The sequence below is a fragment of the Xiphias gladius genome, chromosome 19 (assembly GCF_016859285.1).
Source record: "Xiphias gladius isolate SHS-SW01 ecotype Sanya breed wild chromosome 19, ASM1685928v1, whole genome shotgun sequence".
Classification (NCBI taxonomy): domain Eukaryota; kingdom Metazoa; phylum Chordata; class Actinopteri; order Istiophoriformes; family Xiphiidae; genus Xiphias; species Xiphias gladius.
This window is the reverse complement of record NC_053418.1, coordinates 6,073,881-6,090,465: the sequence shown is the minus strand read 5'-3', so window position 1 is coordinate 6,090,465 and position 16,585 is coordinate 6,073,881. Positions and strand designations below refer to the sequence as shown.

Sequence of the window (16,585 nt, the reverse complement as noted above, 5' to 3'; positions counted from 1 at the left end):
GGAATATTGTGTAGGAGGCATCTTAGCATGAAGACAGTGAATTCTGAAGTTGAAGTAAAGACCCCCTATGCAAAGTAGAAAAAGAGAGAGAAGAATGCAGAGGACAGCATTAGTATGCTCCCCCTCTCCTTCTCTGTCTTTCTCAGTTCTCGGATTTCTCTAATGCAGTTTGATCTTCTGTGCCATCACCAGCCCCGCTAGATCATCTTCCAAGATCCTTTATTTCGACACCATAACCATGCTATGTCACTGGCATAGCATGGTTATGATGTCGCATAGGGAGAGAGCAGCTGAAATCTTCTTTTGAGAAGCCAAGGAGGCAGTTGTGACACTCGATCTCTAACGTTATGCTGCTCGCTGGCTCTGCAGAGAAGGAAGAAAGATGAATACTCCTGCCAAGGGGACACGGTTAAAATTTACTACAAGTTTCGGGATACAAACGCAGCGGGCAAAGAGACTTTCAAAGAAACGCAAAGCCAATGAAATATATATGGAGCTGGGGTGACAGAGAGAGAGAGGGTTTTGTCTTGCAGTCACAGTACTTGTTGTATGGAAGTCAAACTAGAATAGAGTATTTCCATTTCCCTGCCGATCTGAATAGCCCATAGGAGACCCGTGCTGACTTGTATGGACTTAATCTAAAAGCTCTATTTGGTATTCAGAACAAGTTGCATTTGGCTCGACTCTTTTTAATTTCCACGCATTTGGGTGGCAGCGTTGCCTCATCAGAGGCTCATTTTTTTAACAAACTGAGTGGGGAACAGCTGCAAGTCAGGAGTTTTTGTCGCCGACATGGAAAACAGTCATCAAAGCAGTTACTTGGAGTGTCTGTGGAGCCCAGTTTGCGTACCGATGAAATAGCACTGTCTCCTGGGAATCCAGCAAATTCACAAACCAGCTCGCTCTGGTAAATATTGAAATTCAGTGTTATTAGAGTGTTATTAGATTTACTACCTGCTGCTATCACCACAAATTCAATACAAATTTCTCTAAGCAACCAATAATAATAATAATAATAATAATAATAATAACAGTACAGCTCAAAGTTTCCCATTAAGCATGTCTCAAATTTCATTAATATCTAATCTTATTCTAGTTGAATGTTAATGAACCTGAGAGTACCATGATTGACTTGTTAAACCTGCAACTACTGTAGCTTGCATGGTTTAAAAATTTGTTTTCTCTGTAATCAGTCCGTATTTACAAGAGTCTATTGGTATTTGATGTTTACATTATGGGTTCACATTTCTGGTGTAATGCAATAAAACGTGACCAGTACCAGAATGGGTTAGAGGGAAAATACGACCTGAGATGGTGCAGTGACTGGGAGAGATGTTGTCTTTCATGCAGATCAGTGTTTGCAACCTGCATGTCTTCTTTTTTTTTATTTTCCTTCCGTCTCTCCTTCCTTTGCATCTCTGATATTTTAGGTTCATTTCAGTCGCATTGCATTTTAATTTGGGCTGGCATCCTTGAAATTAAAGGAAGATAAAAGGGAAACTGGTGCTATGTTAATATCTCTTTGAAGATGGAGTCAATCTGGCAACAGAATGCCTGGCCCTTATTTTCCCTTCCCTTTCTCCTCTTCCTGTATTCAGCACAGTGGATAAGAGATAACTGCAGACTCAGCTTAGCAACAGCTTACCTTAGGTGGAGGAACTCCTAAAGCCCTCTGCTTTCATCTTGCTCCTTGTGGCAGAAACCAGGCTTTGTTTTGTCTTTTTTCTCTAATCTACATCTGGACACTGAATATTTATCTACGTAATTTCTGCGTATTCCTACATCCTTCCCTGCAGAGAGACACAGACTGCACCTGTCTGGCTGGATTTTCAAAGGTATAGCTTAACCGCCACCACAGTTTATGTGACGGGAATGTGTGTTTATCAAGTAGGGGAAGTAGAACACTTTCTGCTCGTAGGCTGCAGGCTGTTGTCAACCACTGTTTCTGGAATAATGGCTGCAGAGTAATAATGACTACGTGTGTGCAGTCATAGCCATTATGCAAGTCCTTCATGCATTAACCTGTATAATCCTCTATTAGAACTGCAGATAATGAAAATGTTATAACGTAGAAACAACCTGGTACACTGTGGTGCAAAACTCAGTTAATCGCCAGACAATTTTATGTAAATTTTGATGATGTAACCTATAATTTTTCCCAAGAGTTGCTCTTGAGAATTGCTCCAAAGTGAGGCAGAGTTTCAGCAAATATTGTAATACAAATGAGTGTCTAGCTGCATCTGTAGTAATAATACCTTTTGGAAACTGCTTCTTGTCACTTCCTCAGATGCCTAATACGACAGTTTTTCCACACTGACCTGCTGCAAGTTTTGCATTTATGAGAGTTCCTCTCATCTAATACTCTCATTAGCACAACATTTTGTGCACCTCTGTGTTTCATTACTGACATGGATTTTTTTTTTTTTTCTTTCCCGTGGATCCTCGAGGAGGGCTTTTGAACTAAAGACTGTGATGTGTGAGAAGCAATCCGCCAGACTTTTGATGACATCCGTATCAGCACTCTGCACCCAAGCCTCCATTTTGTCTTGTGTAAGAGCTGGCAAACACGTCACGCTACGACTTTAATACCCAATTAATTACTCTCATCTTGACCTGCCGGTAAAATGAGCCCGGCTGCCACCGCCGCCCGTGTTTATGTTATCTGTGCAAAAATGCATTAGCATGTGCCCCCTTTAATGGCTTTAATTAGTCGTAAACGGAGCTGATTCTCCCGTTAAGTGGATGAGGAGCCGATACTGTTCTACAGTCCCAATATGCACAGCTCCAACTCTATCTCACTGAGAAGGAGGTGCACAGGAGGATAGTTTGCACAGCAATGGCAGAGGGCGGGCTGGATAACCCCTTTCAGTAATAAAGAAGGTATCGCATACTCCACAACTATATCAGGCAGTACTCACTCACTGCTCTGATATGAAAAGGACATAATTAGAGTGCTGCTGTACTGACAGAGGAGTCCTCACAGTGGAGTTGTTTCAATGTCAGTTACATAATGTTAAAAGAAAGTTTCCACTGGAGCAGATGAAACATCAACTGGGTCTATTGTCAGCAGATGGAAAGGGAGTCATCATCCTGTCATAATAAAGCAGACATGTCCTGGGGATGAGTGGAAAGAAATATGGATACAGCAAAATTGGAAAAAAATAACAAAAGCTACAATAAGCCTATTTCCTCCAGTCTTTCCAGACTAAAAGATGTCTGAAATGATACTGCCAGCACAAACACATCATTGTTATTTCAGCTTTAGTTGACAATGTTTGCCAAATAAACGCTTCCCCAATAGAAACCCTGCAGATTCAGTAAATGAGGCTACTTTGAGGAAGTGAGGCCCATAAAGTCCATGTCAGTAAACCGTCTCTGCTCTCATCCCAATAGAGTTTCCAGTCTCCAGTCTCTCCACTTGCTGAATAATGCCTCTCCTGGCTGGTGGTGAAGTGCAGTGCTCTCACACTGAAGGCTGTTTATGGTCTCTAATGCATGATGCTATAGCTTTTGAAATACCAGGTCTCTATTACAACGTTGTGTGCAGATGGAATCCATTGATAGGAAATACTGTGATACCGCAAATGACCTCGTAGAATTTCTGGATGTATATGTCTTAACTCATTTAACCAACGGTTTTTAACGGAGCAGTACTTCCCAATGAAATTCGGCTACCTGGAGGATGTGCTCATAGTTACAATATACCTCTTTAAGAAGCAACAAACAGGAATCATCTTCTTCCCCCAAAGCTCCCCAATCAACAGTCACGAACAGGAATCAAGGGGATCTATTAAAAACAGCTGACTTAAACTGTAATATCACACGGATTCCATCAAAATTTACGCAACGGGACTACTTGAAAACACAGATTACCAGCTCCCATGGAGAAAATCTGAAATAAAGATCTGAACTTTTTCAAGGACAAAGATGAAAATAGAAATACAAAAGGAAGAAAAACGAACAATGCTGTTGTATACTTCAGAATGTTTTGAAGAACAATTTTAAAACATTTAAACCATGTCTTACTTGTCGGTGTTTTCTATGTTCAGAAAAAGAAACTACTGAATGAAAACTGTCGAAAGCGAGGTCTTGAAACGCCTTATTGTATTCACTTTAAATATCTATTTAAATGCCTACATCCAAATATTTTCTGCCCTGTAACTTTTACCCCGATTTTCAATTTCATTGATTTATACATTTATTTAAAGGACAATTAAACCGAAGTGTTTTTGCTTTTCAGCTATTTAACTTTAAATATTGCACATTAGATGTGTGTTTGTGATCCTGATTGTGAAGCATCCTCGTACTCTCTTGTCCCTTATTAATCCATTTAAATGTATGCAACCATGTTTTTATACTTTATAATCTTTGTTATGTGATTTTTTGGTTACCTGCTGGTTCCTAGAATAGCTGTAATGTAGACATATGAACATTAGAGGCCTTTCTTGACCTCTTCATGCATTCTATTTATTAGGGATGTAGTCTCCCGGTCGACTGGTCCATTGGTTGGTCGATATGCTCTCCTTCGACCAAATTCCTTCTCCGAATGTTTACTCGGAGTCGGCTCCATGTCAAATAAGTCTGCGGTGAAGACGGATCACCAAAAAGGTCGTGCGTAAACTGTGCAAATAGCTCAACAACCAACATGGCATATCACCCAAAAACGGTAGGCTAACTTGTCTGCGTAAGGATGCTCTGTCAACTGAGTGTGTATTCCCCAATATATAACTGAGTGTATATTCTTGTGCCGGGACCACCAGTTGATACTGTTCTATTTTCGGAAATCATATGAATATCGGCAGGTGCACGCTCGTCGGCTCTGAGTCTGATTTTATCATTTCAGTATAAAATAATTAGGTTAAAATGATTTGATAGGCTTGGTAGGCTAATAAGGCTGCCAGGTAGAGTGCACTCAGTGCACTGTGGCCGATTTAGTTAATCTAGTGATAACATGCAGATTTTTTTTCCCCCTGCAACCAATCGATTGGTTGAAGAGTAGCTACGATTTCAGTCGACCAAGATTTTCTTTGGTCCTACTATTTATATATGTATGTGAGTGAAAACCTTAAAAATCAAGGTTGTTAATGAAATAAATACTGCGTGAGATTACAGATTATCAATCGGGTGTTTCAGAAAAGCCTTTCATTGTATCCTGGGCTCTTGACATTAGATCGCAAATCCGGTATTGACTTTTGAAGGAAAAGATTTCTGTGTTTCCAGCAGTCCAGGTGAATTCCTAGGTGCGATTCTGAACTTCTGATCAGATTCTGCGGCGTTTCTAGCACTAATTTCACCGTCATGCTAGCGTAGGCGAAAATCCGGACGGGCTCAGGTGTCTTTGACTAAGAGGGAGAGGTATAACTATTTCAAGGCTGTTTCCCTGGAGTTAACTGTGGGAGATGGGATTGTAACATGTACCCGCCCCTCCTGAAAATCGCCTCTTAAACCTTTTGTGAGTCAGCAAGCAGCAGGGGGCTCTAGCAGCTGGCGTGTGTGTTTGTGGGCGCACGGGTGTCAAGCTCGTCCAGCTGAAGTGTATATGAGCTTAGACAAAAAGTGGAGGGAGAGTGTGCTTTCTCTCCTGTCTCATATTTCTCTGCAGTGTAATGTGCCGCCTATTCATGCGATGCCTTTTAAAGCCATGGTGGGAATCGCTTCACAGTCAGGCACGAAACTCGGTATGCTAATGCCTTCCAAGGGAGCGATCGAGGGCGAGAAAACATAACCTGTCAATTACCCGCGGCAAAACCGCTGAAAGATTTATTGAAAACCACCAGAAATTTCCACAAGACAAAAGAGCTTAAACATGCAATAGATCAAAACACAAGAAACCAGGTGTTTGACTAATTACAAAATCATGTCAGTAAAATTAACCTCCTCTGACTTAATGGCAACAAGTTGAATTACATCATGTTTAAAGAAGCATATGGCAATTGTAATTATCCAATCTTTAATTATTTCTTGAAAGTTCCAGGTGGAAATTCCGGGCTTTGATTTATGCTAACAGAGAAAAAGCTTAATCTATCAAAACTCATTATCCAAACAAGTGGAGCGGGGTCTGTACTTTTGATGAGAGATGCAAAATTGGTAAATACAGCTTGGAGAGACAAAAAACGAAAAAAAAAAAAAACATATCACAGATACACCATGCATCTGGGAGGCACCACTGTGACCACCTTCCTTCCAGTGGCGCCACAGTTTCACCCAATGAGTATCTGCTGGCTGAGGACTCAAGATCCGTACAGCAGGACCATCAAAATTGGTATCGGACTATTTAATTTCTCACACAGACATCATCAAGACCCCTCAGCATAATTTGTTTACAGCTCGGAGATGGAGTGCTGGCAGTGCTCATCTCCCTCACTGGAGTAATTGCTGTGATGATAGGCTTTGCTGAGAACACGTAGAGGCATGTGAAAACAAGCACCATTCCTGATTAGAGGTTTTAGAAACCGAGCCAAGGTGACGTGTCCGCGACAGCGACACGTCGCCACCACAATCTTTTTGCTCATCAGATTAGTCCTTCCTTTGTGCTCTCCAATCCTGAATGTCAAAGGGATTCAATGGGAATTTTTTTACATGAGTTTTCCGCCTGCTCTAATACGCTGAGAGCCGTGTCAAAATGCTGCACTGCAGGATCCAAAGGCTGTTGCTTCGATCCTGCACAGTGCCCTGATACAATCATCCTCCATATTATCAGGTGGATAGATTTCCAATCTGAGACTTTGTCACTGATTGATATAGCATATTAGGAAGAAAAGGGCATTTACAGTATATTTGCTGTTCTTAACACCCAGTTTAAATCCTCTTTGGGAAAAATCCTCTAGGGAAGAGGAAGTGATGCATTTTGTGATTCAAGCAGCAGGTTCACGGCCTGAGCTTTGGACGCGGTTGCAGCCTCGGATGGTAGAGCCTGGTTTGGGGAACTTAAAACCATTGGTTGACATATGGTCAGGTAGTCCACGTGAGCCTCCTCAGATGTGGAAAATCCATGTCCGCTACTCTCCTGCTAGCCACCGGATCCATACTGAACCCCCCGCCATCATCATCCCTCCATCTTCCCGGCCCTCCCCACTGCCTCCCCTGAGACGGTAGATTACAGATATCATTATAATGGATGTCCTGGCAGGCTAGCTGCGGTCACATTTAATTTGCCTTGGTCTGATATCTACACAAGATAATCAGCATTTACACCTGAGAGTGAAGACAGAAAGATGAGCGACAGTGTTTATGTGGGTGAGACAGTAATAGAATTAGAGCGAAAAGAATGACCAACGCAATGTGAGAGGAGTAGGAGAAAGCGAGAGTGAAGGAAAGATTGTAAAGATTCAGGAGGAATATGTATTCGGCACACAATCCACTGGGACAAAAAGAGAGTACCAATGTAGCACACTTGTCAGATTTGAATTTTAATAAGAATAACCTACTTTTGGCCCCTGAGATAACTGAGAGAAGAACCTGATTCACATGGATGTCCCTGAACACAGATGTTCCATGTTAGCTTGGAGAGAGTTGCCTATCCTTCATACTGTATTCTGCTTTGCGGGGGTAGCCCCGTCCAATTAAATGCAGACAAACAACTGCGTTGTTCTTTCAAAGTGGAGGTTATAGGGCACTCTTACTGTAGCAGACAAGAAGGATCTCCATTGATTCCACTTTTATGCTTTTGAGAATGTTTAGGATGTCTTACTTTGCTCCTGCAGCACTTGCAGGCTTATGCATTTCCTGCTCAGGAAAATCATTTTACTCCCACCTGCAGTTGAGGACATTGATTTGTGTATGAAAGAAAGTTTTATCTTCCCCCTAAAATTTGTGGAACTCTTGTATAAAGCCACCAGAACAGGTACTGTACATATTATATATGTTTAGCACCTACGGAACAAGCTTTCACATCCACAACAGATCAATTTCCCCTGAGCCAGGGAGTGACGACCTATTTCCTTTGAAGGGCTCCCCATACATATTTCAGCTGTGAACTACGGACCAAGCTCAGAGAGAGACACGTTACTGTTGTGAATGTATTGCAATGTGACTGTATGCAAGTACAATTTGTCACTGAGGTTCGGAAAGGCTTTGTTCTACCTCAATCTTTAATTGGAGCATGGCACAATGTAAAATTCAGGATTTAATCCATCTGTCTATCTATCTACCTACACAAATTTGAACCCCCAATGACTATTTCTGATACACTACAGAAAACTGCCAAATTTTGACTCGATTCTTCTCAGAAACAAGAAAAAAAATCACTTTTTTCAGCTCATGCATCCTGCCAAAGAAGTCAGATAATTCCACTGGATGTTTTAGATATACAAAAATGCTCTGCTAGACATAATAATTTCTGTCTGATATGGTTTTTTTTTTAAACACAAAAAACTTAGAATTCAATAATCTTGAAATTATGAATATTTTTTATTTCAAAAGTTTAACAGCTGGACACAAGGTTTCTCCTACATCAATGAAAGGTCTATTCTCAGTGGGTGTACGCTGGAGGTCTCAGGTTTCCACATCACACTCGTGTGAGACCACGGTTGCCCTCAAAACCGGTTGTGAGTCACAAATTTCATGTGTGTAAGCACACATCCTAAACTCTGATTTAATGCGAGCACAGATGAACTTTTCCCATCTCTCTGCACAATGAAGGTCAAACATCCAGCTGAAGAAAAAATGAGCAAAGCACATTTCTGAGTGCAGGGTCCTTCGAAGGAAAAATCTTGATTATATTGGCAATTCTTTTTGTTTTGTTTTGTTTCATTTAAGTAGATTTTTGGATGTAATGGTAGGGTTCTGATGCCAGAGAGATAAATATATCAATGGCAGTCTCTCTAATTTATGGCCCTTTCTTTCTGAGTAAACCGCCCTCTCTGTCATCAAATGAGCTCCTTACTCCATCATTTCAATCCATGCTTTTTTCTTTCATCCCCACACTGTAAAAGCTTGCTAAAATATGCAGTCTCTGAATTCAGCATACAGTATTTGTCCTTCACATAAAAAAAACCCCCATATAAGCAGCTATTTATGCAAGTCACAGAGTCCCTCTGAAGTGGTCCTTTAGAACTTTGCCTTCAGAGAAGATAAATAATGAGAAGAATGGTATGCAACAGTGCATACAGTAGAGAAAGGTGACCCCCCCTAGGCTCAAAATGCCTCAACAACGCGGTGCCAGGGATTGAGTAAGACGCAGCATCAAAACACCAACTCCAATCTGTCGAGTTTGGAAACTAATCACAACAACAGGCAGACTAGCAGAGGATGATCAGAAGGATTGGTAGGGAGTCCGTTTTGCGTCACTAACGCTAATGAGATCAAGACGGCTAAAAATAACAGAGAATATTTATCCATCCAACGAGGACAAAAATCTGAGGTCCTTACTCAGGATATCTTCCCTCTAGAAAAAATCAGCTGAGCATCTGACAGTCCTGCTGTTGAAATCGCAGCAGCCAAAACGGACTGAGTGCAGCCTTAAGATCAGGTTGTAGGTTAGCAAAATGTGGCTAATTATACCAAATTGTCTTGCGTGTTTACTGAAGCCCAGTATTGATGGAGCTGCCTCTTTGCTGTAATCAGGCTCCCTGCTGTAGATCTACGAGAACAGAATTTTTGTTATACACGTACATATCGATACTGTATACTCTATAGACCTTTTAGTCTTTCTTTATATCTATGTAATGGCAGTCTAAATATGACCTGAATGCTCTTCATATCACAAGTAGTCCATTTTTTATTCTCTGAATCAGCACTGATACTCAAAAATTCAACCTCCATTCAAACCAAAAAACCTTTTTTTTTCCCAAAGATTTTTAGACTTGTAGGATATCATAACATATAATATTATATGATATCTCATGATATCATTTCATATTCATCTATCCATCCATCTACCTATCTGTCTATCTATCTCCAGAAGTTTTGACCCCCAATGAATATTTCTGGCGCACTGCAGAAGTCTATCTATCTCCCTGTGTATGTTTTTTGTGTTGCACAGTTGCGTTAACCCTCCACTTAACACTGTGATCAATGACAATGTAGTTGGGCTCGCGACTCGGATCAGTCGGCCGCATTATCTATCTGAGCGGCACTGCAGCCTGCGAGAAGAAGAGGAGCAGACCAGGGTCGACTTATAAGGATGACAACGGCTCCATTCATGCGTCTAATTTAAGAGCGGCTTCTGCTCTGTCTAATTAATAATTTAGTAGACCATCAGTCAGCCTCCCTATTGTGGTATAATCAGCGTCATCAACGTTCAGGGAGCTCGGTGCATGCTTCCGCATCTACAATAGGGTTAGAACAGTCATGCAACTTTCATGGGTACGCAGACAGAAAAGTGGGCACTGTGAGTTCCAAGGACACAACAAGAACAACTGTGAAACCCCAGATTGAAAGATGACACTGTGCGGTGGAGTGAGACGGGCAACTTGCTCGACAAATTAGCCAGCTCTGTTGGTGCATTCTGGGAGCTGCAGCCGTATGATGCTTTTGCCGTGTTAAAGGCATCAACAGATGCATATTCTTTCCCCCGGGGGGAGGGGGGAGAGGCTTTCGTGATGCTTCCCCGCTCAGCCGGGCGGTCTGTATCAAAACTCTGGTGTGAACGCAGCGCTGATGCAACTGCATATTGTGTACAAATTTTACATTTAAAAAAAAAAAAAAAAATTTTTAAGGGTTGAGCTTAGGCACGTTGAAGAGTTGCTCTGATCTGTCATGTGTCGGCGCCTTTCAAAGATTACGATACAGTGTCACAGTGTCTGTAAAAACACAGAAATAAATCCCCCATAAAGACTCCACCCAACCCACTGCCCCACTATAGGGTCATAATGCTGATTCACCTGGTTACTCCGTCTTTGCCCATACCCTCCTCAAGACCATAGCCAACTTTTATTGTTTTATTTTGGGTTTTTTTGTTTTTTTTTTATTTTAGGAAAGCAGTGTAGGGAATGGTGGTTGGGGTAGGGTTGCATCTACAGCGTGTTTTATGCTCATTGTCCCTCCAAATATTCTGACAGCACAATAATAACCCACAAAGAGGATTAAGGACTGGTAATCTGGGGGAATAGTGTATTCTATTTCTACTGCTTTCTGTATTTTTTCTCGCCCCTCAGCTTCCTCTGTCTAAACAAATAGAATTTTACTCGTTTATCCACTTAGTTCCTCTGTCTTGCTGATTAGCAGTGAAGAGCTGGGAGACTGGGATAACCTAATGCGGATGGTTCCAAGGATATCTGAGGCCAACAAGCCTGTGCGTGTATCAATGGGAATCTCTGTGTGTCTGTGTGTGTGTGTGTGTGTGCGTGTGTGTGCGTGTGTGTGTGTGTGTGCGTGTGTGTGCGTGTGTGTGTGTGTGTGTCTGTGCGTCTGTTTGTGTGTGAGCATGTACTGTATAAACAAATGCAGTGCTACTTGAAGGGCGCGGCCAATTAAAAGAAGCCCCAGAAGGCGTGTGCTAATCAGGATGCAGTGAACATAACGGATCCACCCTCACATAACCTGCTGCAGTCTGTCACTGTAACTAAGGCATTAATACCACCACAGCTCTGTAGCATGAAATATTGATATCTTCATCTTTTAAACTTTGAGCAGTCAGTAAAACAGGAATACACTGTCTCACAGGATCACACAAGTATATGGAATCCAAAACACTTTGTGTATAACTCACATTTTTTGCACAAACTCTTGTATCTTGCACGTGTTGTTACCGAGAATCCAAATATAGCCCTAATTTAATTGAATGAGAAATCATCATTACAAAACCCAAATTTGAAATAATATCTAAATAATACATTGGTAACAAAAAAGGCCATATTGTAATCAAAAGTCCATAAAATGGGTCATTAGACTAAAATGTGATACTCATCAATATAAAATGTTATTTTATATTGATGATATACAGCATTATCGCAAAAGCGGTCATGCATTACAAAAAATTTCTAATAATTACATGTAAATTCTATATCTTCTTATTTAAATTCAACAAGAACAACGCACCAGACATTATTAGATCCTCCAGGAGTGCATTACATGAAGGGAACAGTTACACTGTGGATACTTTATGAGGAAGAATCAAATCTCTTTGCAAAAATTTTAACCACCATTATCAAACAGTTATTACACTATGTTGTTGCTAAGAAACCTTAATTATGAATCTGGGTGAACAGGTGAATGTGTAATTGGATGGGAATATCACAGGCTTGTGAGGGAAATGAACAGATTCTGCTGCTATGGGGGGAAAAAAATGCAGTGTAACGCAGATAAGACCAGTGGAACCAAGGCTGAATGTGTGCGTTGGACTGCAGCAACTGACTCCTGGGTCCGGTGGCAGTCCAGTAGACAGAGCTGATGCATAGCAGCACACAACTGAATTCCCAAGCAAAATTCCCCTGTTTACCTCCCTCCATGCTACTTGCTCTTGGGTAGCATAAAACTGGGCTGCAGACAAACCACATGTTGCACTCGTGCTGGCTCTGCCGACTCCTGATGCCCTCCAAAAGGTGGAATAACCCCATCTGTGACCGTTATCGGCCTCTATTGGTGACCAGGATGAATTGCAACAACATTAGCAGAGTTTATAATCTCTTCTTCTTGGAGCTGAACAAGTCTCTGGCACAGTTAATGAGGCTTATTAGTCTTCATAGTTAGAAGGTCTTGCATATAGCACCATCCTCAATTGTTAAAGACTTGGAAAAAGTGAATAAATGAGACCGGGGACACTGGGAGTGTCTTGAAATTCAGGCCTAGACAGAAAAGCGAGAAACCCCTGCACCTGGCAGAGTAATCAATGAATCAGCTGTATCGATCAACAACCTTCCCAGCTACAGGGCATATGATAGTCATTATTGCTATGGGGATGTAAAAATCCCACTTATTTCCCCTTGAATACCTCAAGAGTAGAGTTGTTGTGCTTTAATTGGTCTCATTGCTGATCTTAGCCAATTAAGAAGAAACGAACCTCGACCAGCGCTCACAAGAATGTAAACACTCCTCACTGAGTCATTGTTAAGGAAAAAGGCCGACCTTCTGATTCCTTTTCTCTCTCTTTGCTGCAGCTTCCGTGCAGCTGACACGCTGACAGGTGATGAAACACCCTGACTGGTAGCAAGTCAGACAAACGGCCGGCGAGATAAGGTGCATAATCTTCCCACTTCTCAATTTTACATGCGTTCTTTCTTCCTTTCTCTCTGCCTTTCTTTCCCTTCACTTGCCTCTCCCTCCCTCAGACCTCCCCTTACACTCACAGAACATTACGCCCACACACACGCATTATCCCTCGCAGCCCTCCCTCTGTGCTCATATATATATACACACCCATACAAACACAAAGATGGATCAATTTCACATTCCCTTTCAGAGTGCGGAAAGACGCCGCGTCTCATTTCCAGTTTGCGGCATGATGTTAGATCCCGACTAATGCTGCCATGCAAATCGGCTATTGTTATTCTTTTTTTGCATGCCAACTTGATATGTCCTAAACAATTATCTCGCCACCTAAGACGCTGCATCTTGTGGCCTGTTTTCGAAAATAGGGCAGAGATTTTGGCAAGGTACCGCCAAAACAATAACAATGTTAACTAATTGAAAAAAGGCCCTCATTGTGTATTGGTTTAAAAACTCCCGAAGAGAAAGCTTTCAGTTCCACCATAATGGTCTTATCCATTCATTTGGGCTTTATTGGCTTTGCTTGGCAGTAGACAGGGAGCGACGGCATCCCCGAGCAACAGCTTTCCCACAGAGGCATTTGATCATATGCTGACTGGGTGGAAAAAGAGTGTAAATTAAAGTCCCACCTCACTCCGACACTTTAAACACAAGACACGACAGGCCGTATTTTCTCCACCGAATCAGGAGCCTGAGAGATGGATACCAATTATAATTGCTGCAGCAGAAAAAAAAAAGAAAGAAGAAGGAAAAAATCAGACATAGATGTGTGTCAGGAGACTGGTGCTAAATCACACCAGCAGCTGGATGATGAAAACCTGCCTGTGGGGTCCATGGGACCCAGAGCCATTCGGTGCCAACGAAGGGATGTGCACTTGAATGTGAATCACCACGCCACATGTCAAAGCGTATGCACAGGCAGATTTGCCTCTTTGCATTTCACAACTAGGAAAATCAAAGTTACTCTGTAGGCCCCACAATAATCTGCAGCTTTCTTACCATAATCCTGTGGTTTTAGCCAAGTAATGAACAACGTGAGGAAGAGGGAGTGTGTACAGCATGTTGCGTAAGGACTGTGCGTGTGTGTGTGTGTGTGTGTGTGTGTGCGCGCTGAGGCAGTGTGTGTGCAGGGGTGGGGCAGGGTGGAGATGAGGGTTTTTCCACTAACTCGTGATGGAACAAATTGGATGTTACATACATGCACTTATCTCATCGTGGCGCTGCCTATCAGGCATCGCGCTCCGTGTCAGTGCTCTTCTCCCTGCACTGCATTAAACATATTTACACAAAACACTGACACGCCAGGTGCTTCCTCCCCTCGGCCCCTCCTCCCGCCAACTACTCGTGCACGCAGGCGCACACACAATCGCGCACGCCGCCTCTCTCTCTCACACACACACACACGCACAGGGCCTAAAGCGTACTCCTGCCAAGAAATAAAGCCATTTCCGGCGGGAATGGAAGCGCATCCCTGTCCTCATTAGAATAGCTAGTCCACCTCCAATTGGTGAAAGCTACGAGGCCCAATTTCCTGTCACTTTGGCTGCACTCTGAGTGGGGCGATGCCACACACACAAAAAAAAAGAAAAGGAAAAAGAAAAACACCAATTATAAGCCAAGGAGCTGGAGAGAGAGAGAGAGAGAGAGAGGCGGTAGCACTGGGCCGCCAAGCGGACCATCTGCGGACTTCATCAAAAGCTCAGCCTGCAGCGTCCAGGGGGGCTGAAGCGCACGCCCCGGGTTAAGTTGCGATATCATGCAGTGCACACTGGCCACCACAAACACTAGACGGTCTCTCGCGCGCGTGAGCGAGGCACACACAGGCATAGACAGACAGAGAGAGAGAGAGAGAGAGAGAGAAGGGCACGCACAAAATCCGCTCTGAATTATGACTCAATTAAGAGCCACTGAGTCAAGGTCGTTAACAGCCGCAATATCCAGGACCGACATCGACTCTGCTTGTTAGTCCGCTCGGAAAATAAAGGAGGAATAATTTGATACTGTGCAGATTCAGTGCATTTTTGCGCACATCGTCAGCCGTGTTACCGGTTCAACCGAGCCCCGGAGGAGCCGGCAGAGTAACTCCCATCAGGACATGTGATTTATCTTCGGCTGTCTGTTCTCCACAGAGCAGCGGCGCTGCCCGATGTTGATTTAATCGGTGCGCAGCAGCCCGGCAGAACCATCCCGTCTGCCTGATATGAAAACTTTACAAAGGTGTCCTATTGTCTAGTGCATACTCACCATCAATAATAACGGTCTTCATGATTTAGACGGGGCTGAAATCCAGAAGCTGTATAAATCCAAGTCGAATGAATCCGTGCGTGCGCGGAGACAGATAGGATATCCGCTGTTTATTGCAATTTCTGGGTAATTGCAAAATCCGGTGCACTGTGGGAGACGGACAGCCCAAAGCAACCCCCGCACCCTTCAAACTTTAGCCGTAAGTCTTCCCGAGTGGGGAGCCACGTCTCCGGCTGCACCCGAGCTCAGTCATTTGGACGAGGGATTCAAAAATAGTCATCAATAAACATCCAAACTGGGATCAGAGGACTCGACGGCTCCCCAGAATACAGGACGAGCAGACGGCTCCGGAGAAGGGCTCAGAAGTGTGCAGGCAGAAGTGGAGGATCAGCGCCACAGGCGAAGAAGCAGAATTGGATCCATCGTTCGAAATCGCAGCACATATCCAGTCCGATCACTTGCCCCCGCTGTATATTTCCCCCAAGTACGCGGAGAGAGAAAAAAAAGTGTGTGGCGGATGCGCACGGATGTCGGCCGCACTGGCGCGCGTCAGTGTGCGTTTGCCACGGGGAGGTGGGGAGGGCGGGGCAGCGGGGGGCGTTCGGCGGAAAGAGAGAGAAAGAGAGAGAAAGAGGGAGAGAGAGAATTCGGAGATGAATGTTTCATGGGTCTGTATCACGCTGCAAGAAATATTCCCTTTAAATCTCAAAGCGCACCTTTCATTTCGGTCCAGGCAAAGCAAAACACTATTGATCTATTTAACCTGCTGGTTTTTTGTCTGCCTGGTTTCTCACCGCCTACAGTTATTAATAGAAAACCCCCAACACAAACAAGAGTAGGAGTAATTTCACATCACTGATGGACTTTCAAGATTTTAAGAGCAACACTGAGACTTGGTGATTTATTCAGGCAGACATTTCTTGCAGCGCAGGGCTGCACTCTAATGAATGTTTTATGTGCAGCGGGTGGAGGGGGGTGGTGGTGGTGGTGGTCGGGTGGCTGGGTGGGATCGGGAGGTGACGTGAGGCGAATCCGTTCGGACCGGACACGGCCAGGCACGCACATGCATGCGAAAGACACCCCCGGACCAAGGGCGGTAAGAAGCGCGGGCCCGCCGGTGGGGACCCCGCGCTTCCTCCCGGGGAAGGGACGGGTCCGGCCACCCTGGTGTCCTAGGCGGGGTTGTTGAGAACAA

At 43.4% G+C, this 16,585-nt stretch overlaps 1 protein-coding gene and 1 long non-coding RNA gene across 2 annotated transcripts in view; one reads left to right on the top strand and one right to left on the bottom strand.

Annotated features, from left to right (window-relative positions):
• The window catches only part of LOC120804848, a 53,675-nt gene extending 49,712 nt beyond the window's left edge, over positions 1-3,963 (top strand). The window contains exon 3 of the long non-coding RNA XR_005709487.1: positions 2,448-3,963. This is a non-coding gene — a long non-coding RNA (uncharacterized LOC120804848). The remainder of the gene's footprint in view (positions 1-2,447) is intronic.
• rtn4r (reticulon 4 receptor) overlaps positions 1-15,910 on the bottom strand; it is a 42,010-nt gene extending 26,100 nt beyond the window's left edge. Inside the window, exon 1 of the mRNA XM_040154527.1 lies at positions 15,391-15,910. Within this exon, the coding sequence (XP_040010461.1) occupies positions 15,391-15,412 (22 nt within the window). The 5' untranslated portion in view covers positions 15,413-15,910. The remainder of the gene's footprint in view (positions 1-15,390) is intronic.
• Between the last annotated feature and the right edge of the window lie 675 nt (positions 15,911-16,585).